Consider the following 25874-nt stretch of genomic DNA (forward strand, 5'->3'; position numbering starts at 1 on the left):
GTATGAAATGATATGAATGAATGAGATCAACCTGAGAATGAGATATGAAAAGTTTCCACACCAGTCACAGCTTCTTAATACGCTCTAACCATGAAGCTACCCTGCTGCTGATTATACAAAATGTAAGAATGCGTGTGAATATACATCAGCTTTCAATGGCAAAAAAATATTCTGAATTTTAATGATATGGCATGTTGGTTTCTTCTTCTGCATGATGGAGTGGAAAAGGGTCAGGTGTCATGCATCTAGAGCATGTTTATTTAAAGCGAAACGAACTCGCTGCTTGCCCACGAGTATGCCGTCGGTTCACCTGCATTAATAGCCTGCCCACTCACTCTCTTGCACCCGCCTCTCTGGGTCTGAAAGCTAACCTCTGCTCATAAACCCACCGTGTATTCATCTAGCAGGGAGCAGGTGGTAATGGCAGGACATGAGACCCTTATCCTAACCATGAGACCTGCGTTTTATCACGGCTGTGACGTCCACAGCGTGGACTCGTATACGCGCCGCTCGGGGGCACGCTGCCAGAGGCACTTTATCTTAACGAGAGAAGAACAAAACGCCTCGTTCTTGCAGAAAGCCCGGACGTTCACTTAAGTCTGAGCCTTTTCCTCGAATATGATTGCTAAGTGATCGGGTGGATTTGAAAGCACAGAGGAAAATGTCAACTTTCAGTGCAATGTTTGCAGTGTTGGGGTAGTTACTTTCAAAATATACTACATATTACTAGTTACTCTCATTTGAAAGTAATAAGTTACTTTACAATATTACTGTCTGTGTAGAGCAACTCGTTACTTATTACACTACTTTTGCATTACTTTCACCAAAACAACAGCAGCAGCAGAATGACATCGCTGCCCCGGAACCATCCCGAAAAAAGAATGTCAACCGCCTTGAAGTCAGTGTAAACAATCCAAAATTCTAAATGTTATTCTTTTCCTTTGTTATTGTCATCTGTACTGGTTATTTGCATAAAAACAGACAATTTGATTAGGAAATGATTGTATCTTTATATACCGTATGTGCCTTGATTAAAACACATTTTTTAACTCAATTTGTAACTTGAGTTACTTGACAAAGTAACTGGTATACTATTACTGAAATCCTAAAAGTAATGAATTATATTACTAAGTTACTGCTAAAATGGCCTGCATTTATATAGCGCTTTTATCCAAAGCGCTTTACAATCAGTAGATTGAAGTCTACATTCACCCATTCATACACCGATGGCAGGGTGCCTACACACCATCGGGAGCAAGGAAGGTTAAGTGTCTTGCCCAAGGACACAACGACAGCAGCTGGGAGGGAGCGGGGATCGAACCGCCAACCCTTGCGTCATTGGCCAACCCGCTCTACCTCCTGAGCTAAAGCCGCCCCACATTACTAAAAGTAATATATTACATGTAATATGTTACTTTTGTAATGAGTTACCCCCAACACTGAATATTTGTGACAAATTAATCATTATTTTCTCCCCTTGGCCAATTCCCTCTGCTGTCCCGGTCGTTTCTCCACCCCTTCTGCCCATCTGGGGAGAGCCGTTAGACTAGCACATGCTATGCTTCCTCCGATACATGTGCAGTCACATAGCTGCTTCTTCTCACCTGATAGCGAGGAGTTTCACCGGCAAGACGTACAGTAGCCCCAGTTCCCTGACCCCCAGAGGAGGCACTAGTGCGGCGACCAAACCTCACCAGCTTCCCACCCGCAGACACGGCCAATTGTGTCTGTACTAGGAACATCTGACCAAGCCGGAAGTACCACTGCCCGGAATTGGACCCGGGTCTCCGCGGTGGTAGGCAAGTGCTTTTACCGCTACACTACCCAGACACCCTCAAATAAGTAATTAATTATGTTTGTGGGCAGCTATTGAAGTAACATACGCCAGACCCACCTATAATCCCTTCACCTGGCTCTTCAAGATAGTACATTGCCCACAGTCCACCTATGTAATTGATTATTTTTTAACTGCTGCACTGCACTGTGTATAATTATCAGTGAAATGTGTACGAATACATGTATTCAATAATAAATAGCATGGTGAATGTGCACCCGAAAGCATAAAATGTTAAATCCATATACATTAAATTACACAATTCACAGTGAAGAAACGGAGAAGACATTTTAATGGATGTGTTAAGGTTGGATAGTGTAATAGCCTACTCAGGGGAGGAGCAGGAAAATCGGTATTGGAAAGGTTAAGGATTGCAGAGCGCTGAGACAATTCTTAATGAATTATTGGTGAGGGGGCACAGTCTAGTCTAAAACAAAACAGTGCCACATTTTGTGATAATGAAATGGAATTGAGAAATTAATTGGTTTGACTTGTGGCATAGGTACCTTTTGATTTTGTCAGAAAATGTGAAATGAATAACCGCAAAGCCGAAGAAAACACTAAGATAAATCACGCCAAATGAGGCTGTGTGAGAGTTTGACAAGAAAATGAATTCCTTCGTAGGCATCTGGCAGACAAAGTGTTCCTTCCTTCCCCTTCGAGAAAGGCCCACTCCACTAATGGACTGTCTGCAATTTGTAGTCTGGCTTCCTATGGTTTCTGTTGAAAGGGCTTACAGTATATGAGAGACTCGACAATGAGAGAGTGAAAGAAAGAACAAGACAATCGAACAGCAGCGAAAAACAAATACAGGAATGTACGAACATGAAACTCTGAATCACATGACAATTTCTGCAAATCTTTAATCACTGATCTTGGTACAAATAAGATTCATTATTCTTTGCAACGAAGAAGATAGTCGTGTGAGGACTTTGTTGTGCAGAATACAAATTATGTCAAGCTCCGCAAGTAAACCACAAAGTCTGCAACGGTGCAAATCGAGGAGTTATTGACATTCTGAAGAGCTACAGTAAGTAGTACTGTACCAAGTACTGTAAGCTGCATAATGAAAGCACTTTTGGATTTCCTCTCTCAATGTAGTCATACACAGATTATACAGTGTAATGAACGTCGAAAACACACAGTAAGAATGTCGTTTTAAATATCTCCTCACATTTGCATGTACAGTGCAACATTCCTGAGTGAAGCTATCCAGTACATGCTTGTACTTGTTGAACATAGCTGACACTTGTGTCATTATTGCAAATAAGGCACTTTGATAATATGTGTGTATTGTAAATTGATGATTTTACAGAGTAAGCTGAGCGAGATCCCATGTATGTTTTGAACAGTTCAACTTCAGCCTTCAACCTCCCTTTCATACCTTTGACACAACAGAGTTCAGTGCCACATCTTATATTGGTGGTGAGGAAAGATTCTTATATTAGCCTACTGGGCTGCTTGATATGAGATCATTAAACACTCAACTTTATCCTCCATTTGTTATATCATCATAAAGGTAAACAAACATCCAGAAACTGTCGTTGAAATTTAACTTTAAGTACATGTTCACCAGCTGTACAATGGTCCAATCTAAGAATGTGCTGTTTCTAACGTATGCTCAGAATTTCATTTTCATAAATATATATTCAAATAAGATGAACCTCTTAAAACTTTTCTTCATCATGAACCATTAGTTTGTAGTAGTGAGCCCAACATCTTACACACCGATCTCAAGGCAACAATCACTCCATGCCAAAATTCGGTGTGAAAATACAGTACATGTTTCCAGCCTATATATTTTTCTTTTGCAAAGTGACAAAACATACAATCATTATGACTCATGGCAAATGTAAACAACGTGTAAAAAAATGTACAAATCTAATCAAAGTTCAAGCGTGAGGTATACAAAGTGTTGTGTGTGTTGTGATGCTTTTAAAGGAACAGCTCACCCTAAAATCCAAAATACATATTTTCCCTCTCACCTGTAGTGCTATTTATCCATCTATATATATCGTTTTGTGTTAGTTGCCTGAGTTTTGGAGATATCGGCCACAGAGTTTCTGCCTTCTCTCCAATACAATGGAACTGGATGGCACTCGGCTTGTGGTGCTCAAAGTGCCAAAGAAATACATTTGAAAAACTCAAGAGCAATGTCTCTTTCCAGAAATCATGACCCCGTTACTCAAGGTAATCCACAGACCTTGTTATGAGCAGTTTCATGGAGGAACTATTTTCTTTTGACCGAACTACAGCCGCTAGTTAAGTTAAGTTTAGGTTAGTTTAAGTTAGTTTTTCAAGTGTATTTTTTTTGGTGCTTCGAGCACCACAAGCCGAGTGCCATCCAGTTCCATTGTATTCAAGAGAAGGCAGACAACTCTGCGGCCGATATCTCCAAAACTCAGGCAACTATCACAAAACGATACAGATGGATAAATTGCACTACAGGTGAGAGGAAAAATATGTATTTTGGATTTTAGGGTGAGCTGTCCCTTTAAGGATTGCTTGGCCCTCAGACCTTCTCCGCTTCTTGCGAGCTTCTCACAGACCCCATTGGAAGCTCATCTGAGGTGTCCACCGGGTTTTCATGAGCCTGAGAGTCCTCGTCATGCTGGTGCCTCGCAAAGTTCACAAAGACCTGAATGGACGAGAGAGAAGATGGCGTGTCAAGTTAAATTAAACATATAACACGTACAGAAGCGTTTTTGGATTCTTTGGCTGCCCGTCTTGATTCGGCTCTCGAAAACACACGGAGATAAGCTGACATCAGGGTGGCTGGGAAATGAGTTACCAGACAAGCATCAAGCACCAAGTCAAAGAATGTGGCCTCACACAGACAAATGTCAGTGTGACATCTTTGACCAGCTGAGAAAGACAATAAAACAATCATTCTTCTCTCTATGATGCCCCCCACTTCATGTCAGACCAAATCAATCCTAAAATGCTGATAAAAAGCACTTATGTATTTCACTGCGTTGTAAACATCACTGTACTCCACACGTATTCTCGTATTGTTTGCCGTCTGATGTGGGGAAAGCTATGGGCAAAAAGATCATAATAAATAAATCAATAAAACGTTTTTTATTCCACAAGAAAAGCAACAATGAGGATCAAATAAAATGATAAGAGCATTGGTTTTTCATTAAACGATTTTCAGTGGCTGTGCAAATATAAACATATAAAAGGAAGAAAGAGTCCCAATTGGGGGGGGGGGGGGGCATCAGAAACGAGTCAAACTATATTTGGTCTTTTATACTGTGAGTGTTGGAGGGGGAGGGGCTCTTTTAACTGAGAGGTTGTTATTATTCCCCGCCTTATCCATTAGCCAGTCCTGTGAAGTAAATCTTTCTCAATTGTTAGACCATAAATGAAATGGGATGGAACGTATAAACATATAGTAGACTTTCAGGGCTTAGAAGCATTTCTCTTTTATTTGTCTTTGGGAAGGCCAGATAATAAAAGATCCATCCTCCCTGCCTTTCAAGCTCTGTGACTGCTGTGTTTTTAATTAACCAGCGGAATTCAATCCACGGCCTCTTCCAACTTAGATAAAGCACAAAAGTCTTTCTAGCAGAGGGAAATTCCATTTTTATTTTGAACAAAGGAAGTGGTTTGCCAATTTCCAAAGATGTAGGCTATTCACGGTGTCATACGTTACATATTTGGTTGTGGAAACATGGACAGGGAGGTGTGTGTGGAGAGAAAAAATCAAATCCCTCGAATTTTTGGTGAAAGCAAGAGTTTAGAAAGTGCTGCAACTGGCTATTTGTAGAGAAACCTGGGTTCAGTAGTCCCTCCATTCCCTTCGAAATGTCTAGCTGAAGAATTGTGATGCAATTTCCTTATCAAACAGCAGTTAGCTTCCCTTCAGTAACTATCAGATGGCACATCACCACAACCTCCTCAAATTTGACTCAGTCCACTCCAAGGTAGAATAACAAGCTTTTTGTATATTTCTAATTAAAAGCACAAGTTCAAACTTAAATCAAATAGTGTACAATATTGACCTCAATATATCATTCTCAAATACATTTTTATACCACATTGTAATGGCTGTACTGTCGAAAAATGAGACCACAACTGTGAAAACCGTCTATCCTTTTTCAGTTGTTTTCAGTGTTTATTCTTTGTTTCCCTGGATATGGTTTCCCACAAAATGTGCAGGGTTGACTTACGGCACAAAAGAGGCGCTTCAAACAAAACAGGAAGAGGACTGCCTCACAATATACTGTATAGTCTGGGCCAGTTGCACCAAGTGGTCTTACGACTGGTCTTAAGCTACGCCGGTCGTAACTTTACGACCGAACAGCTACGCCGGTTGCACCAAGAGGGCTTAAGCCTTCTTTTCACTACGCCCAGGCGTAACTCTTACGCCTGGTCAGGAGGAGGCGTAGGGTCGGGGTGCCTGCCTGTAACAGAGATCTCCATGTCTATCAGCGGAGACCCGTCCTCGTCGTCCTTTGAAGCATGAAGTTAGATTATAACGAACTAGTTGTGTGGCTTAGCCTTCCCAAATGTTGACGTTAGTTTTTTAGAATTGAATACATAGAATTGGGAACGTTACATTCAATTTCATTCAGAATGCCTGACACTATCGCCGCCGCCATTTTCCCCCGGGGCTTCTACAGGAGGAGGGGGGTGGGAGGAGGGAGGGTGTAGTGACGCACATACAGTAGTGGGTGACGGCACGAGGCACATTTTTGGCCCAATCAGGGGGCATTCCCCGGCAATTCACATGGACGCGCATTGCTACGACCAGCGTAGTTAAGACCAGATGTAAGCCCTATTGGTGCAACAGGCATACAGTAAATCCACTCTAAAGACTGGTCTTAACTAAGACCGACGTAGGAGTTACGACCAGGCATAGTTAAGACCACTTGGTGCAACCGGCCCCTGGTGCTGTCCAGTCCATGGTCCAGTCCCACGGTACCTAGCTAGGTGTGCAGCATCAACTGTTGCTTTAATTTAGGTTACTACAGTCATGATCAAATGTAGGTTACTATAGTCATAATGGGCATCACCAGGGAGTCAAGACAAGTTGTGGTCAATAAGAATAGAGCTACTCGACACCGCTACACTCTGGTAGGTTTGCCATATTCAGTTGACTGCGTTGTAAATAACATAAATGTTTCCTTTGGGTAAATAGCATTGTGTATGTTTTCTGTCATGCATACATTAGCCACTACAGTTGCAAATGCACACACGCTGCGGAACTGTAACACTGGGCGAGCGAGCATCACTCAATACGAGGTGAGAAGTAGAGAGAAAGTGGCTAGTCATCTTTGTCACGGTGATGTAAAACAAAACCACTAAGCGGTCGCCAAACTGTTACAGTTTCAAAATCTTACTGGTAGCTGCTTTCTGGGGGGGGGGGGGGGAACAAATACATAAGTTTGTTTGCTCAACTACACATTACTTTAATTTGGGAACATAACATGGACCGTGCAAGCAGCAGCAAGCTGGGAAGTGTCAGCTTATGGAGTTGTTAGCTCGTTGCGGTTGTGGGGAAAAGCAGTCCAGGCAGCAAGATAATGCCTCTGTTTGTGCGATGTCAGGCAGTCAGCTGTCTGTATCAAGGTCACAGTTGTCAAAGCATCTTATCGGGAGAGAAGAAGTAAGAGGATAGAAATGACAGTAGCAAAAAATACACTCCCCCAACCCTCCCTCTCGACCTCTGACCCTGCCACTGGCTGATGCTGCCTTGATATGCTGAGGCACGTACAGCATTTCCTATGGATGGAAAGATTATGGCCTTGGCGGCTGCACACACTTTGCAATACTGAGTCAAGCCTACATATAGCTTTGGATTAGGATTTACTGTATAACTACTGTTTGTTTTTACGTCTCTGAAAGAATCTGAATATGATAGAGATTTATATTATAGTCTCGCAGTAGCCAGCTGTAGATACTGTATATATCTACAGCACATCTGGTGCACTAGAAAAGTGGTTAAGGACCAGGAAGATACAAGATACAAGATACAAGATTTTTATTGTCACTCCATGGTACAAGTATCACATGTGAAATTCTTGTGCTGAGGACTCCGTTTACAACATAGTACAAATGTGACAGGGCATATGAGTGCAAAAACAACAAGAGACACAACAAGCAATAAGGCAGTATAGTGATAAGACAAGTCAGAGACAGTGGCATATTCACTGCACATAGGTGCACATGTCATGTGCATACTTTAGACGTGCTTAAACATTTTAAATTCGGCGTATTTGACATACAGGTGCAAATAGCATATTCCTTAGTAAACATACAATTAAACTCTGTGTTTTAAATTCGGCGTATTTGACATACAGGTGCAAATAGCATATTCCTTATTAAACATACAATTAAACATTAGACATACGTTATGGTAGCAGCTACAGTGCGGTACAGTACGGCTACTACACTATTTGTGTATGTTAAGGAGTCTCGTGGCCTGCGGGAAGAAACTGTTCCTCAAGCGATTTGTGCGTGCTTTTGGAACCCTGTATCTTCTCCCTGAGGGTAACAGGGAGAACAGGCTGTTGTGGGGGTGGTTTGTGTCTTTGATGATCTTCAGGGACCTCCTGAGGCACCGCTGTTTATACAGTTCATGCAGTTCTGGCAACTCACTTCCTGTTACGTGCTGGGCCGTGCGTCTCACTCTCCGTAGCGCCCTGCGGTCCATGGTGGTACAGTTCCCGTACCAGGTGGTGAAGCAGCCAGTCAGCAGGCTTTCAATGGTGCCTCTGTAGAAGTGTGAACTTGCACAACACTGAACAGAACAAATAATTTATTGTTTCATGTATAAACATGTTTTTCTTGTATTTAATTACCTATTTTGTTTTTGTACTGATATTTGATACGATGTAAAGTGTCTCTTTGTACCGAGAATATTATTGGGAATGGGAGGGAGGGTTTTATTTGAGTGTTTTGTGTTTTTCTATGTGGATGTGATGTTTTGTTGATTCTATGAACAAAAGCCAGTAAACATAGTATTGGGGGGAGGCAAGACCCAGTGGCTCAGAATTTAAATACATCCAGGTCCATAGTGTACCTGAAAGTTTTGAGGTTGTGGGTTCGAGCCTGGGTCAGTCAGTCAATTTTGAGGTCTGGCAGTCAGAGGAAAGACTTACAAGCACTCATAGAATAGCTGTGAGTATGAAGGGGACCTGGTGGTGTGATGGGTAGGAGGGCACAGAGCACAGAGCTGTAAGGAGGAGGATATGAAAGGAGGAAGCCATGCCCAGCTGGACCGACATGTTGACGTTTTTGAAATGTTGCAAGTAGTTTGTCATTTCATAATAGTACACTACAATAAGGTGGCACAATAATATTATATTCTACTGTAAGACTGATTAAAGACCTATAGCCAGTATATTAAGACAGGTTAAAGACAAGGACACTTCTCCCTGATGAGGCATTGAACCAACTGTCAGGTAGTGAAGGACAAAGCAGCTGCTTATTCTGCTGAGCTCCTTCTGACTGCACATCTTCATCATCTTATCTCTACAAGGCTTCACACTGACAAGTGATGAGTGAGAGAGCCAAACTAGCAACCTTCTGCATGACAAGCATCTACTTGTCTGTTCTCTCTCTGAGCTACAGCCAGACTTCTTCCATCAGCACTCAAACTATAGGCTGTATTGCTGAACTAGAAAGCCGACCACGAAGGGACTCGAACCCCCAGACTGTAAGGTTAAAGACACTGCATCATAAGAAGAACGCTTCTCCCTGATCAGGGTTTGAACCAACACTCAGACTATCAGGTAGTGAAGCACAAAGCTGCTGCTTATTCTGCTGACTCATGCGTTCACCTTCATCATCTTATCTCTACAAGGCTTCACACTGACAACAACAACAAGGGTGAGAGAGGCAGGAGTCAAACTAGCAACCTTCTGCATGACAGATATCTACTTCTCTCTGAGCTAGAGCCAAAGACTTCTTCCATCAGCACTCAAACTACAGGCAGTATTACTTGCTGAACTAGAAAGCCGACCACGAAGGGACTCGAACCCTCAGTCTTCTGATTCGAAGTCAGACGCCTTATCCATTAGGCCACATGGTCTGACTGGTCTAGAATAAAGGGTCACTTCTTCATATTCCACTAGAAAAATGTTTTTTTTTTGTAAATAAATACATAAATAAATAAATAAATAAATAAATAAATATATATATATATATATATATCTAGAAAGCCAACCATGAAGGTACTCAAACCCCCAGTCTTCTAATGGTGAATGAGATGCCTTATCCATTAGGCCACATGGTCTCACTGATGAAAAGAAGCGGGTCACTTCTTCTTTTTCCACTAGAAAATGGCTTTTGTTAAGAACACAACCTGTATATATATATTCACTTCAGTGTTTTACTTTCTGAACAAGAAAGCCAACCATGTAGGGACTCGAACCCTCAGTCTTCTGATCCGAAGTCAGACGCCTTATCCATTAGGCCACATGGTCTTGCTAATAACTGTAAAAGGGTCACGTCTCCTTTTTTCACTAGAAAAAGGTTTTTGTTAACAATATATATATATATTTTTTTACTTCAGTGTTTCTTTCCGTCTGCCTTCTGTAGTGCAGCTTCATGCCTCCTTCACAGGAGTGGGACATCAGAGTATCATCTATAAAAAAATGCTATTAGTTGCAGAACTAGAAATCCAACCACAAAGGGACTCGAACCCCCAATCTTCTGAACCGAAGTCAGACACCTTATCCATTAGGCCACGTGGTCCCTTCTCATATTGCAAAAGCATAAATTTGTCTATGGAATAACGTAAATGACGACTTAACGTATTTATTTATTTTCCTTATTTATGCACTACACACTTTACCTCATGGTTTGCACTGTACTAGCACAAAACAATGTCAGAATGTCCGACCAAACTCGGTTCCGCTGCGTGAAAATACAGTAACAGTATCGCTCTGTAAGACTGTAAGGTTAAAGACACTGCATCATAACAAGAACGCTTCTCCCTGATCAGCAGCCTGTACTACGAAGCTATCTTAACAGACCCGCGATCTGTCACTTTGATCTGGTTTGACTGAACAGGATCAAAGCTATCTAGTTTAACGATACTACGACGCTGGTTTTCTACTCGATAACTGAAGCTGGCTTTATCTGGGATCTGCCTGTGCACGCGCACGTTTTTCGCTCGTGCACAGGCGCGCGTCCACGCGAAAGAGGTGCGCTAGCCAATCACATTATGAACAGCTGAGTTGATCCACGCCCACACCCATTTCAACACCCATTTCCTCGTTCAATGAAAGCGCAGTGCGTGATCAGAGTTTTAGCGGATATTTAATGTAACCTATGTCAGAATGAAAATCCGCGTTGGATATAATCTGCTGAAGGACTGCTAAAGCTGCCGCTTGTATTCACATCAGTCATTTGATTTACTTTGATCAGCGATTTCTGTCCCCTAAATGTGTCATCTCAGCCTATAAATTTCCACAATCTGTAAACCTATTTAGACCATAGATTTAGAAACGCATGCTCAATGAATAATGATCTCTATCACTCATGTGTGTGGTTGCACTGATCGAATAATTAATATATAAAATAATGATAATGCTGATGCCTAATATAAAAGAGAAAACTGCTGAACTGAATTGAGACAATGCGGGCATAGTTTTCATTGATAAAAACTAGCCTATTTTTGCTCATATATTGGCATACAGCCTACAGGACACAGTTCCAGCTGAAACATGCAAGAGTACCCTGCATATTTAGTAGCCTATTGGGGCTATCCCATATTTATCCCATATCTATATTATATGTATAGGCTTTTCTGGCATGTAGGAGAATATCACCCTCACTCCATTTGAGGCTCTGTGTATGATATGCGCTGCGTGATTAATAGTGATGATATTTCTCCACGCATCGTTCAGCTGTTAAGACATAAAGTGGTAAGTAGGCTTAATTTAATTATGTAGCCTACAGAGCCACAAATGTTTTTCTTGTTCTATTCTCAGTTGACTGCAATCTATTTTTCATATGGCGATCTTATATGAATGGTGAGTGACTCCAGAGAGCCGATTATATGGGTCTGTCATGGATTTTGATCTTATCCTCTGAAGCTAACCTGGTCGGGACCAGGTTAGCTTTGCAGCATGAGTTGCCATGGTGATTAGAAGTTAACTTGCTTTGTAGAATGGCTAAACCAGGGTTAAACCTGAAGTTACCTCGCTAAACCACTAATCTTGCTTTGTAGTACAGGCTACTGGGATTGAACCAACACTCAGACTATCAGGTAGTGAAGCACAAAGCTGCTGCTTATTCTGCTGACTCATGCGTTCACCTTCATCATCTTATCTCTACAAGGCTTCACACTGACAACAAGGGTGAGAGAGGCAGGAGTCAAACTAGCAACCTTCTGCATGAACAGAGCAAGCTACAAGCATCTACTTCTCTCTGAGCTAGAGCCAAAGACGTCTTCCATCAGCACTCAAACTATAGGCAGTATTACTTGCTGAACTAGCAAGTCAACCACGAAGGGACTCGAACCCTCAGTCTTCTGATCCGAAGTCAGACGCCTTATCCATTAGGCCACGTGGTCTGACTGGTCTAAAATAAAGGGTCACTTCTTCATATTCCACTAGAAAAATGTTTTTGTAAATAAATAAATATATAATAATATATAACTAGAAAGCCGACCACGAAGGGACTCGTAATATACATTATGTAAAGAATTGTTCTATACATTGGATGGATTCTTGGATGCATTGGTTCAACACAGGTTGATATCAAAACATTGGGTTTTTGGGGTAATGTTGGATTGTATTATTGGGAATGGGTATTGATAGGGATTTGTAGGTGGATTTATGATGTATGTGTATGGGTAAGTTTGTGTACGTTTGTGTATATACATGCATATATATGTATGTATGTGTATGCATGAGCATGTGGGGAGGAGCGTGAGAGTTGGGATATGTATATAATATAGGGATGTATGATTTTGTTTATGAATGATTGGGGGGCAGGACTCGATAAGCCTAGGCTTCTTCCTGCCCCTTTTCAAACAGTTCACCTTTTTTATGTTTGCGTTTACGTATTTTCCTTTTGATGAAGTCTATTAGACTGTTATGTTAGGCCACATGGTCTGACTGGTCTAAAATAAAGGGTCACTTCTTCATATTCCACTAGAAAAATGTTTCTTTTTGTAAATAAATACATAAATAAATACATAAATAAATAAATATAAAAAAAAATATATATATATATATATATATATATATATATATATATATATATATATATATCTAGAAAGCCAACCATGAAGGTACTCGAACCCCCAGTCTTCTAATGGTGAATGAGATGCCTTATCCATTAGGCCACATGGTCTCACTGATGAAAAGAAGCGGGTCACTTCTTCTTTTTCCACTAGAAAAAGGCTTTTGTTAAGAACACAACCTGTATATATATATTCACTTCAGTGTTTTACTTTCTCAACAAGAAAGCCAACCATGAAGGGACTCGAACCCTCAGTCTTCTGATCCGAAGTCAGACGCCTTATCCATTAGGCCACATGGTCTCACTAATAACTGTAAAAGGGTCACATCTCCTTTTTTCACTATGAAAAGGTTTTTGTTAACAATATATATATATTTTTTTTTACTTCAGTGATCCGTCTGCCTTCTGTAGTGCAGCTTCATGCTGCCTTCACGGGAATGGGATCTATAAAAAAATCACCATTACATGCTGAACTAGAAAGCCAACCACGAAGGGACTCGTACCCTCAGTCTTCTGATCCGAAGTCAGACACCTTATCCATTAGGCCACATGGTCTCTTCTCATATTGCAAAAGCATAAATTTGTCTATGGAATAACGTAAATGACGACTTAACTTATTTATTTATTTTCCTTATTTATGCACTACACACTTTACCTCATGGTTTGCACTGTACTAGCACAAAACAATGTCAGAATGTCCGACCAAACTCGGTTCCGCTGCGTGAAAATACAGTAACAGTATCGCTCTGTAAGACTGTAAGGTTAAAGACACTGCATCATAACAACAACGATTCTCTCTGATCAGGGATTGAACTAACACTCAGACTATCAGGTAGTGAAGGACAAAGCTGCTGCTTATTCTGCTGAGCTACTTCTGACTTGGAGTGCATGTGTTCACCTTCATCATCTTATCTCTACAATGCTTCACACTGACAACAATAACAAGGGTGAGAGAGCCAGGAGTCAAACTAGCAACCTTCTGCATGACAAGCATCTACTTCTCTCTGAGCAAGAGCCAAAGAGTTCTTCCATCAGCACTCAGACTATAGGCAGTTTTATTTGCTGAACTAGAAAGCCGACCACGAAGGGACTCGAACCCTCAGTCTTCTGATCCGAAGTCAGACGCCTTATCCATTAGGCCACATGGTCTTGCCGATAACAGTAAAAGGGTCACTTCTTCATTTTTCACTAAAAAAAGGTTTTTGTTACGAATTTTTTTTTTTACTCTAGTGTTTCTTTCCGTCTGCCTTCTGTAGTGCAGCTTCATGCCTCCTTCACAGGAATGGGACATCAGATTATCATCTATAAAAAAAAGGGTATTAGTTGCTGAACTAGAAATCCAACCACGAATGGACTCAAACCCCAAATCTTCTGATCCGAAGTCAGACGCTTTATCCATTAGTCCACTTGGTCTCTTCTCATGTTGCAAAAGCATAAATTTGTCTATGGAATAACGTAAATGACGACTTAACTTATTTATTTATTTTCCTTATTTATTCACTACACACTTTACCTCATGGTTTGCACTGTACTAGCACAAAACAACTAGAAAGCCAACCATGAAGGGACTCGAACCCTCAGTCTTCTGATTTGAAGTAAGACGCCTTATCCATTAGGCCACATGGTCTCGTTAACAACAGTAAAAGGGCCACTTCTTCATTTTCCACTAGAAAAAGGTTTTTGTTAACAATATTTTTTACTTCAGTGTTTCTTTCCGTCTACCTTCTGTAGTGCAGCTTCATGCCTCCTTCACGGGAATGGGACCTCAGAGTATCAACTATAAAAAAAAGACTATTACTTCCTGAACAAGGAACCCAAACACAAAGGGACTGGAACCCGCAATCTTCTGATCCAAAGTCAGACACCTTATCCATTAGGCCACGTGGTCTCTTCTCATATTACAAAAGCATACATTTGTCTATGGAATAACGTAAATGACGACTTAACTTATTTATTTATTTTCCTTATTTATGCACTACACACTTTACCTCATGGTTTGCACTGTACTAGCACAAAACAATGTCAGAATGTCTGACCAAACTCGGTTCCGCTGCGTGAAAATACAGTAACAGTATCGCTCTGTAAGACTGTAAGGTTAAAGACACTGCATCATAAGAACAACGCTTCTCCCTGATCAGGGATTGAACCAACACTCAGACTATCAGGTAGTGAAGGACAAAGCTGCTGCTTATTCTGCTGAGCTACTTCTGACTCATGCGTTCACCTTCATCATCTTATCTCTACAAGGCTTCACACTGACAACAACAACAAGGGTGAGAGAGGGAGGAGTCAAACTAGCAACCTTCTGCATGACAGATATCTACTTCTCTCTGATCTAGCACCAAAGACTTCTTCCATCAGCACTCAAACTACAGGCAGTATTACTTGCTGAACTAGAAAACCGACCACGAAGGGACTCGAACCCTCAGTCTTCTGATCCGAAGTCAGACGCCTTAGCCATTAGGCCACGCGGCCTGACTGGTCTAAAGTAAAGGGCCACTTCTTCATATTCCACTAGAAAAATGTTTTTGTAAATAAATAAATATATAATAATAAATTATATGTATATAACTAGAAAGCCGACCACGAAGGGACTCATAAGTGAGATGCTTTATCCATTAGGCCACATGGTGTCACTGAACAGAAGAAGGGCGTCACTTTTGTTAAGAACGTATACTGTAGTGTATTATATATATTCACTTCAGTGTTTTACTTTCTGAACAAGAAACCCAACCATGAAGGGACTCGAACCCTCAGTCTTCTGATCCGAAGTCAGACACCTTATCCATTAGGCCACATGGTCTCACTGATGAAAGGAAGCAGGTCACTTCTTCTTTTTCCACTAGAAAAAGGCTTTTGTTAAGAACACATCCTGTATATATATATTCACTTCAGTGTTTTACTTTCTCAACAAGAAAGCCAACCATGAAGGGACTCGAACCCTCAGTCTTCTGATCCGAAGTCAGACGCCTTATCCATTAGGCCACATGGTCTCGCTAATAACAGTAAAATGGTCACTTCTCCTTTTTTCACTAGAAAAAGGTTTTTTGTTAACAATATATATATATTTTTTTTTACTTCAGTGATCCGTCTGCCTTCTGTAGTGCAGCTTCATGCTGCCTTCACGGGAATGGGATCTATAAAAAAATCACCATTACATGCTGAACTAGAAAGCCAACCACGAAGGGACTCGAACCCTCAGTCTTCTGAGCCGAAGTCAGACGCCTTATCCATTAGGCCACATGGTCTCTTCTCATATTACAAAAGCATACATTTGTCTATGGAATAACGTAAATGACGACTTAACTTATTTATTTATTTTCCTTATTTATGCACTACACACTTTACCTCATGGTTTGCACTGTACTAGCACAAAACAATGTCAGAATGTCTGACCAAACTCGGTTCCGCTGCGTGAAAATACAGTAACAGTATCGCTCTGTAAGACTGTAAGGTTAAAGACACTGCATCATAAGAACAACGCTTCTCCCTGATCAGGGATTGAACCAACACTCAGACTATCAGGTAGTGAAGGACAAAGCTGCTGCTTATTCTGCTGAGCTACTTCTGACTCATGCGTTCACCTTCATCATCTTATCTCTACAAGGCTTCACACTGGCAACAACAACAAGGGTGAGAGAGGCAGGAGTCAAACTAGCAACCTTCTGCATGACAGATATCTACTTCTCTCTGATCTAGCACCAAAGACTTCTTCCATCAGCACTCAAACTACAGGCAGTATTACTTGCTGAACTAGAAAACCGACCACGAAGGGACTCGAACCCTCAGTCTTCTGATCCGAAGTCAGACGCCTTAGCCATTAGGCCACGCGGCCTGACCGGTCTAAAGTAAAGGGCCACTTCTTCATATTCCACTAGAAAAATGTTTTTGTAAATAAATAAATATATAATAATAAATTATATGTATATAACTAGAAAGCCGACCACGAAGGGACTCATAAGTGAGATGCTTTATCCATTAGGCCACATGGTGTCACTGAACAGAAGAAGGGGGTCACTTTTGTTAAGAACGTATACTGTAGTGTATTATATATATTCACTTCAGTGTTTTACTTTCTGAACAAGAAACCCAACCATGAAGGGACTCGAACCCTCAGTCTTCTGATCCGAAGTCAGACACCTTATCCATTAGGCCACATGGTCTCACTGATGAAAGGAAGCAGGTCACTTCTTCTTTTTCCACTAGAAAATGGCTTTTGTTAAGAACAGATCCTGTATATATATATTCACTTCAGTGTTTTACTTTCTCAACAAGAAAGCCAACCATGAAGGGACTCGAACCCTCAGTCTTCTGATCCGAAGTCAGACGCCTTATCCATTAGGCCACATGGTCTCGCTAATAACAGTAAAATGGTCACTTCTCCTTTTTTCACTAGAAAAAGGTTTTTTGTTAACAATATATATATATATTTTTTTACTTCAGTGATCCGTCTGCCTTCTGTAGTGCAGCTTCATGCTGCCTTCACGGGAATGGGATCTATAAAAAAATCACCATTAGTTGCTGAACTAGAACTCCAACCACGAAGGGACTCGAACCCTCAGTCTTCTGATCCGAAGTCAGACGCCTTATCCATTAGGCCACATGGTCTCTTCTCATGTTGCAAAAGCATAAATTTGTCTATGGAATAACGTAAATGACGACTTAACTTATTTCTTTATTTTCCTTATTTATGCACTACACACTTTACCTCATGGTTTGCACTGTACTAGCACAAAACAATGTCAGAATGTCCGACCAAACTCGGTTCAGCTGCGTGAAAATACAGTAACAGTATACAGTATCGCTCTGTAAGACTGTAAGGTTAAAGACACTGCATCATAAGAAGAACACTTCTCCCTGATCAGGGATTGAACCAACACTCAGACTACCAGGTAGTGAAGGACAAAGCTGCTGCTTATTCTGCTGAGCTACTTCTGACTTCCGAGCGCATGTGTTCACCTTCATGATCTTATCTCTACAAGCCTTCACAGTGATGACGACAAGAACAACAACAAGGGTGAGAGAGGCAGGAGTCAAACTAGCAACCTTCTGCATGACAAGCATCTACTTCTCTCTGAGCTAGAGACAAAGACTTCTTCCATCAGCACTCAAACTACAGGCAGTCTTACTTGCTGAACTAGAAAGCCGACCACGAAGGGACTCGAACCCTCAGTCTTCTGATCCGAAGTCAGACGCCTTATCCATTAGGCCACGTGGCCTGACTGGTCTAATGTAAAGGGTCACTTCTTCATATTCCAATAGAAACATGTTTTAGTAAATAAATAAATATATAATAATATATTATATGTATATAACTAGAAAGCCGACCACGAAGGGACTCCAACCCCCAGCCTTCTGATCGTAAGTGAGATGCTTTATCCATTAGGCCACGTGGTGTCACTGATCAGAAGAAGGGGGTCACTTTTGTTAAGAACATATACTGTATTATATATATTCACTTCAGTGTTTTACTTTGTGAACAAGAAAGCCAACCATGAAGGGACTCGAACCCTCAACCTTCTGATCCGAAGTCAGACGCCTTATCCATTAGGCCACATGGTCTTGCAGATAACAGTAAAAGGGTCACTTCTTCATTTTCGTTAACAATATATATTTTTTTTACTTGAGTGTTTCTTTCCGTCTGCCTTCTGTAGTGCAGCTTCATGCCTCCTTCACAGGAATGGGACATCAGAGTATCATCTATAAAAGAAGGCTATTAGTTGCTGAACTAGAAAGCCAACCATGAAGGGACTCGAACCCTCAGTCTCCTGATTCGAAGTCAGACGCCTTATCCATTAGGCCACATGGTCTCTTCTCATGTAGCAAAAGCATAAGTTTGTCAATGGAATAACGTAAATGACTTAAATTATTTATTTATTTCCCTTATTTATGCACTACACACTTTACCTTATGGTTTGCACTGTACTAGCACAAAACAACTAGAAAGCCAACCATGAAGGGACTCGAACCCTCAGTCTCCTGATTCAAAGTCAGACGCCTTATCCATTAGGCCACATAGTCTCGCTAATAACTGTAAAAGGGTCACTTCTTCATTTTTCCCTGGAAAAAGGTTTTTGTTAAAAATATATATTTTTTACTTCAGTGTTTCTGTCTGCCTTCTGTAGTGCAGCTTCATGCTGCCTTCATGGGAATGGGACGTCAAGAGTATCATCAATAAAAAAGACTATTACCTGCTGAACTAGAAAGTCAACCACGAAGGGACTTGAACCCTCAGTCTTCTGAGGCAAAGTTAGATGCCTTATCCATTAGGCCACGTGGTCTCTTCTCATGTTCTCACACTGACAACAACAAGGGCGAGCGAGTCAGGAGTCAAACCTTCTGCATGACAAGCATGTATGTAAGTATGAAGAGTTCATTTGCAAAAACAGGTACACCGTTTCTGATTGGCTGCTGTTTGTGATTAATAATGACACCCAATTAAAGTTTGAATGTCAAATCTGTGTTTAACACTCCTAAATATAAATTCTATTCACATGGCTTTGTTTTGATGAGCCCTATGAGAGTGGTGTCATCTGCAAATTCCAGGAGCTTGATGGCTGGAGGTGCAGCTGTTGGTGTACACGAAGAAGAAGTATGGAGAGAGGATGCCGCCCTGGGCAGCTACAGTGCTCATGGTCCGGGAGTCAGTGACATGCTTCCCCAGCCTCACATGCTGCTTCCTGTTCGTTAGGAAGTCTGTGGACCACCTGCAGATGGAGTCGGGCACGCCCAGCTGGGAGAACTTCTCGTGCAGCAAGGCCGGGATGATCATGTCGAAGGCCGAGCTAAAGTCCACAAACAGGACTCTGGCATAGGTTCCTGTGGTGTCCAGGTGCACGAGAATATAGTGGAGGGCCATGTTTATTGCTGTACAGATCTATTGGCTCTGTAGGCGAACTGCAGGGGGTCCAAGATGGCTTTTAGGTTGGACAGAACAAGGCGCTTGAAGGACTTCATGACCACAGAGGTCAAGGTGACAGGTCTGTAGTCTTTCAGTGCTACGGGCTTTGTATTTTTGGGGACAGGGATATTAGTTGAGGACGCTAATGTGGTTCCTCCTCTGGTCGTTAAGGGCGCCTGTTCAGAGGGAGGGGAACTGGTTGGAATAGCGTGAACCTCCCACGTGCTATGTCCTACCGGTGAAGCTTCCCCTGTCAGGTGAAAAGAAGCGGCTGGCTGACTGCCCATGTCTCGGAGGAAGCATGGAACCAGTCTCGGCTCTCCCCAGATCGGCAGAGGATGGAGTAGCAACCAGGATTGAGAAATCAAGTGAGCACTAATGGGGGATAAAAAAAATCGAGGGGGAAAAAAAATAAAAAAATAGTTGAGGACTGGATGCAGGCTGGAACATGACTTGTCTCCAATGAAGTGTTGAAGATGTTGGTGAACACTGAGGCCAGCTGATCAGCACAGTGCTTTAGGTCACGTCCGGCTGGCTTTCATAACTTCTGTCTTTCCAAGAGCCTGATGACGTCTCTCTCCTGAGCGGTGTCAGGGGAGGGGGGATGCACGAAGAGGTGGGCTGGAGTTGTCCGGGGAGGAACTGGTGGATGATTTGAGATTTTTGGTAGTCTGGTTGAACATATGAGAGGTGTAGCAGACAGCAGAGGATGGGCTCAGGGCTGCATTGTCTGTCGAAGCAGCAGTAGAACTCGTTCAAGCGGCTGGCTCGAAGAGGGTCATCGATGGAGTGTTTGGCAGACGCTTTGTAGCCCGTGATCTCTCTCAAGCCTTTCCAAACAGAGGCTGAGTCATTGCCCGAGACCTGCTGATGGAGACGCTGTGAATTTAGCAGCTTATCAACCATGCATTTGCTCACTTTAAACCGCCGTTTGTCTCCACTTTTGAACGCCTCCTCTTTCTCTCCAGTCTGAGCTTTTTTTTAGTTCGGCAGTGAACCAGCTCTGTTGAAATGCAGGTATCCTCACAGAAACTGATGTAGGATATAAATAATAGATCTAATAGTAATCATCATAATTATAATCATAATAATCAACATTAATATTCAGGTAAGACAATTAGCCTCCATTTTATTTGATGGAGGGCGGTAAGGGACCTGGATAATGGATGGGGGGGGGGGGGGGGGGGGGCACTGGCCCAAAAAAGGTTGAGAACCGTGTTCTACTCATCTCTTGCTTTGTGTGTTTAGCCAACCAGCACCCATTCATAACCTGAACTTCACGCACCAGCGCTGCTGAGTGGCATTTCCTTAATAACAGATGGATACAGGCATTAATTACATTACAGAGGGTGCATTAGCCTGTTTATTAGATGGCCGTCGAGGCAGAACAGAGGAGGGGAAGGACATTGAATCGACCAATTAACCTCTGCCGTGTATCATGGAGTCCCTGCAGAATGCACGTAAGGCCTGCTTTTAAATACATGCCTTCCCCATGTCCACGCTCAGCCATGTTCACACATGTTTCCCATCATGTCTCTCAAAGGTTGTTCAGAAGTGGAAGATCCCACTTCTCTTCATCTGTTACTTTAGTAAGGATATGAGATAAACTGATGGGGCTCATACAACAGCCTCCCCGGGCATTTACCAATAAAGAAAAAATCAATACCATGGGAGGGGGGGATTTTATGTATATGAATATATTCTTAAACTATAAAATGAGGAATAAGTAAGGTTTTTACTGCCCCATTGCATAGAAATGCCCATAATAAATCTGCAGGGGATTGATAGTGTTGTCGATCAATAGCATGACTCAACAGTTACTTTGCCAGGTGCTGAGAGTCCTGGCTTTCAAAAGTCACCTTCTGGCCTGTAGCCTACTCTACCTTTTGGAACAAAAGCTTCCCCCACTGCAGCTACTAAAGTTAAAAAGCCACGTTCTCAAGCCAAAAAAGCCAATGACAAAGATGTATTCAGGCCTGGAATTAAGTCATTTTTAGGGCAAGGCCACTTTGGCTTTTGATAAATATTAATTTATCGGGGCATCGCGGCCAAAATGTACGGCACCAAGGCAAAAACCAATGGTTATTAAAATAATTTTTTCAGGCATTTTTCCTGAACAAAATTAATGTACTAATAGAAAAAATTGTGCTGCAGTGTGATACAGCACATAATATAAGATGGCTCAGGTGGATGGATCAGTGGTTAGTGCTGCTGCCTCACAGCAAGAAGGTCCCAGGTTCGAACCCTGGCGCATCTCAGGTCTTCTCTTGTGGAGTTAGCATGTTCTCCCCATGTTAAGTGTGGGTTTCCTCCGACCATCAAAGTATGTTAGGGTTAATACTCCTGTCAGTGTGTGTGAGGCACTGGCAATTCTAACTGGAGTTCCAAGGGACAGCAGCTGAAAGTTAGCCATCTGGCTAACACTGCACATTTACAGTAATGCTCATTAATGTGCATTGTCCCTAAATTAATTAAACCACAAAGGAAATCCACAACTTTCTTCTAAAGTGCTGCCCTCCGTATCATTATGACTATTATTTGGCAGCATGATAGAGTAGAGTATCACCACACTAGATGTTTCTGATGGATCTCTGCTCTAAATACAAAAATGTACTTCTCTGTATTGTGACAGTATTACTAATTATACTCAAGGGGATGAGAGGGGTGGTTTGTTTGTTTGTTTGTCATGTTTATTTCGAATATGTATGTAAACAAAACAGACAATATACGAGGCCTTCAAAATTACACGTTAACAAGTCGATTGAAATAGTATTATGAAATAAAGATGAAGGGGTAACAAATACATGTATGTACGTACATACGTACATACATACATACATACATACATACATACAGTCATACTGTTGTGAATTTCAATCTAACTATCTAGCAAACTCACTAGTAAAATATAAAATGGCATAGTTTCCCTGCTCTATCTATCTGGTTCAATCCGGCCCAATCTATGACCTCATAGACGCACCAATCTCTCATATCCTGTAACCTCATGTACGGTATTTACCTGCAATGAAACTGTTACTCCTTAGAACACATCTTAATAAGTGCATTTCTTTATCTGTCTGTATTGTACTGTTAGAACACCCTACATGATCGTGTCTGTCTTTAACTGTCATTGAGGTCAGTACCAGGATAACAGTTCCTCTCTTTTGATTGTGTTTAAGCCCTGATGGCCTCTGTCTGGGCCAGTTGACGAAACATTGTACCAGCCTTAATCTGTATTCCTCCGCTTGCAAGTTATAATATATTCATCTGAGACCAACCTCTGACTCCAGAATCTTTATTCAAGTATTTTACATCACATACATACATACTAATAAGTCATGAGAATAACAAAACTAAAAAGTTGACAAGATACATACAGTACAATAATTCACTGTGGTGGTAGTGAATTACATACACCTAAATATTGGTTATTGTTTTTGAGTCACTTTTTGATCAATACACATTACACATGCAACCTTCTTTTTTTTGGTACATTTTCCATCAGCACACATGCCGTCCTGGTTCTTCAACAATAATTGGGAATACACACACTGTGTATTATACTTCTTAAAGGTCAGCTTTGGTGGAATAGTATTGACGAGGTTGAATCAATGTACTGAATCCATAACATTCTCCAGAAACAAAGCAAAGCAAATACTTCACATTCCCTGCCACACAGTCCCTTAGAATGACAGTTTAGAGAAGTCACATGCTCCTTCCAGATGCTCCCTCTGCACTGTGTCGGCCATCAGCATTACGGGCCGAGCTGCAGGCTGCGACGATCAATATGAATTGTAGTGCAAGCCAGGTCTTCTACTATAGGTCAAGGCTTCTCTCTATAAATCACCTGCTGAAAGGTGACTGTCTGGGTCTCCACAGGTTCTCCAGTCCTCCCCTCTGTGTTTTAACACCATGACCTCCTGCTCTAAGTATGATTTATTCACTGCCTCTGATCTGGTAAATATTGACCATTGCACAATATGGGGCAAGCTGCCTTTTATATATAAGTAAAAATAGAAATAATGCAAGTTAAGGGTGAGTATTGTGGCCTCAATTTTCACACACACACACACACACACACACACACACACACACACACACACACACATACATACACACACACGCACGCACGCACGCACACACACACACACACGAGCGCACGACTCTTTTTCTGTCTGTCTTTCTGACATGACAAGAACAAATGTGTCTCGTGCACCAATGAATGAGATATTTGATCATCACATTGTAGCAGCTACCATAGAAAAACAATGTTGGCTTGATTACTGACTTGACACCCAAGTCAGCCAGAACATGTGAAAGTTGTCAGTCATTGGGTGAGAGATTTGTTCCACTTCACTGGAGCTCTGTGAAGCAGAATCAGGGTTCTGCTGAAAATCTGCTGACATCCATCAGAGAAACCACATGTGACTATACAGTATATCTAACACATAAAAGGGCAAACTGTATGTATGCATGTATGTATGTATGTATATGTATGTATGTATGTATGTATATGTATGTATGTATGTATGTATGTATGTATGTATGTATTTATATACATTTTATGTATGTATATATGTATGTGTATATGTATGTTGTTGTATGTATGTATGTATGTATGTATGTACGAATGTACATACAGACGATTTTTCTCCAGTCGCTGTGGGAGTCTACCGTAATTAATCCCTAAAGGGCATCTTTCACTGAAGTAATGCTTTTCTCTATTGCTGAACTGGAGATTTCCACAAGGGGAAAATGTAGATATTGAAATGTTTAAAGCAAGATTTCCCCCATTTTCAAACAGCTTTGTATCATAATGTGAACACATGTATCATCATGTGTTTACCTTCCCTCCACGTCGCCTGCACCGAGAGCTCCTCGTTCATTTTGCCAGCAGAGTTTCATCAATTGTAATCGTTGTATCGTTGTAATGATACCAAGGTGGCGGAAAATCGGCAAAGTGGCGCCCTTTAAGACTCACATACTATTATATGATCACTTTGAATTGAAATAAGACAAAGAAAACTACAGTTTTTGCAGTTGGGTTCACAGATGACAGATGAATGCGCAGATAAGCACACGTGAATGCGTAGGCACACACACACACACACACACACACACACACACACACACACACACACACACACACGCACACACACACACACACACTTCCACTTATCTCTGTCTAGAGAATAAGTGGTAGATTTTTATCCAAGGCTCTTTCCTCCCCACGGAGGAGTGGACCGGACCAATGACCTTTCCGGACCCCCTCAGAGGGCGTCCTCACCTCGCGGTCATCTGCTGCTGAGCTAATGGTGGGCATGTGGGACCAGGCATAGTCAGACTGACCTCAGAGGGCCTGATTGCATCAGGTCCCCAGGGCCATTTGGAAAAGACAAGGTGATGCACAGTCCACAACATGCACACTTTATCTCACCCACCAGGGGTTCTAGCCACTACATTTAGTCTGAAATTTAAACAGATGCCTTGGCTAGGGGAGTGACGCATAAAGGCCTCGGCCTAGATTGTGGATCGATACCGAGACCCGGCTGCTGAACTATCTCGGCCACAGATGTGCGGTGCCGGGCCTCATTGGTCAGTCAGACAGCAGATCTTTACTGTGCAGGCACCAATAATTCATTCAATCTGATCCTGGACTGTGCAGACTTTTGTAACTGTGAGCACTAAAAGAAAAAAGCTGAATGCACTGATTGAGGACCTAATGATCCCTCTTAAATTGAGCTGGAGAAAAATACGGGCCAAGTTCTGGTCTCCCGAACTGAAGCCCAAGTCACAAAGTCAGTACCACGGGCCTATTGTGTCCTAACAAGCATTACCACAGAAATGACTGCACAAGCCTTATCTGTCTAACAATACAGAACACACAGGATCCCAAAGGGCTTCCAGAACTGAAAATTGAAAATGCCACATATA

General features: G+C 41.7%; 1 protein-coding gene across 1 annotated transcript in view; it reads right to left on the minus strand.

Moving 5' to 3' along the window:
• Positions 1–4346: 4346 nt before the first annotated feature.
• LOC310779574 (phospholipid-transporting ATPase ABCA1) overlaps positions 4347–25874 on the minus strand; it is a gene marked incomplete at both ends in the record, with an annotated part of 271956 nt that continues 250428 nt past the window's right edge. Inside the window, one exon of the mRNA XM_083640100.1 lies at positions 4347–4472. Within this exon, the coding sequence (XP_083496226.1) occupies positions 4347–4472 (126 nt within the window). The remainder of the gene's footprint in view (positions 4473–25874) is intronic.

The sequence above is a fragment of the Poromitra crassiceps genome (assembly GCF_964638095.1).
Source record: "Poromitra crassiceps genome assembly, chromosome: 7".
In the NCBI taxonomy this organism is placed as follows: domain Eukaryota; kingdom Metazoa; phylum Chordata; class Actinopteri; order Beryciformes; family Melamphaidae; genus Poromitra; species Poromitra crassiceps.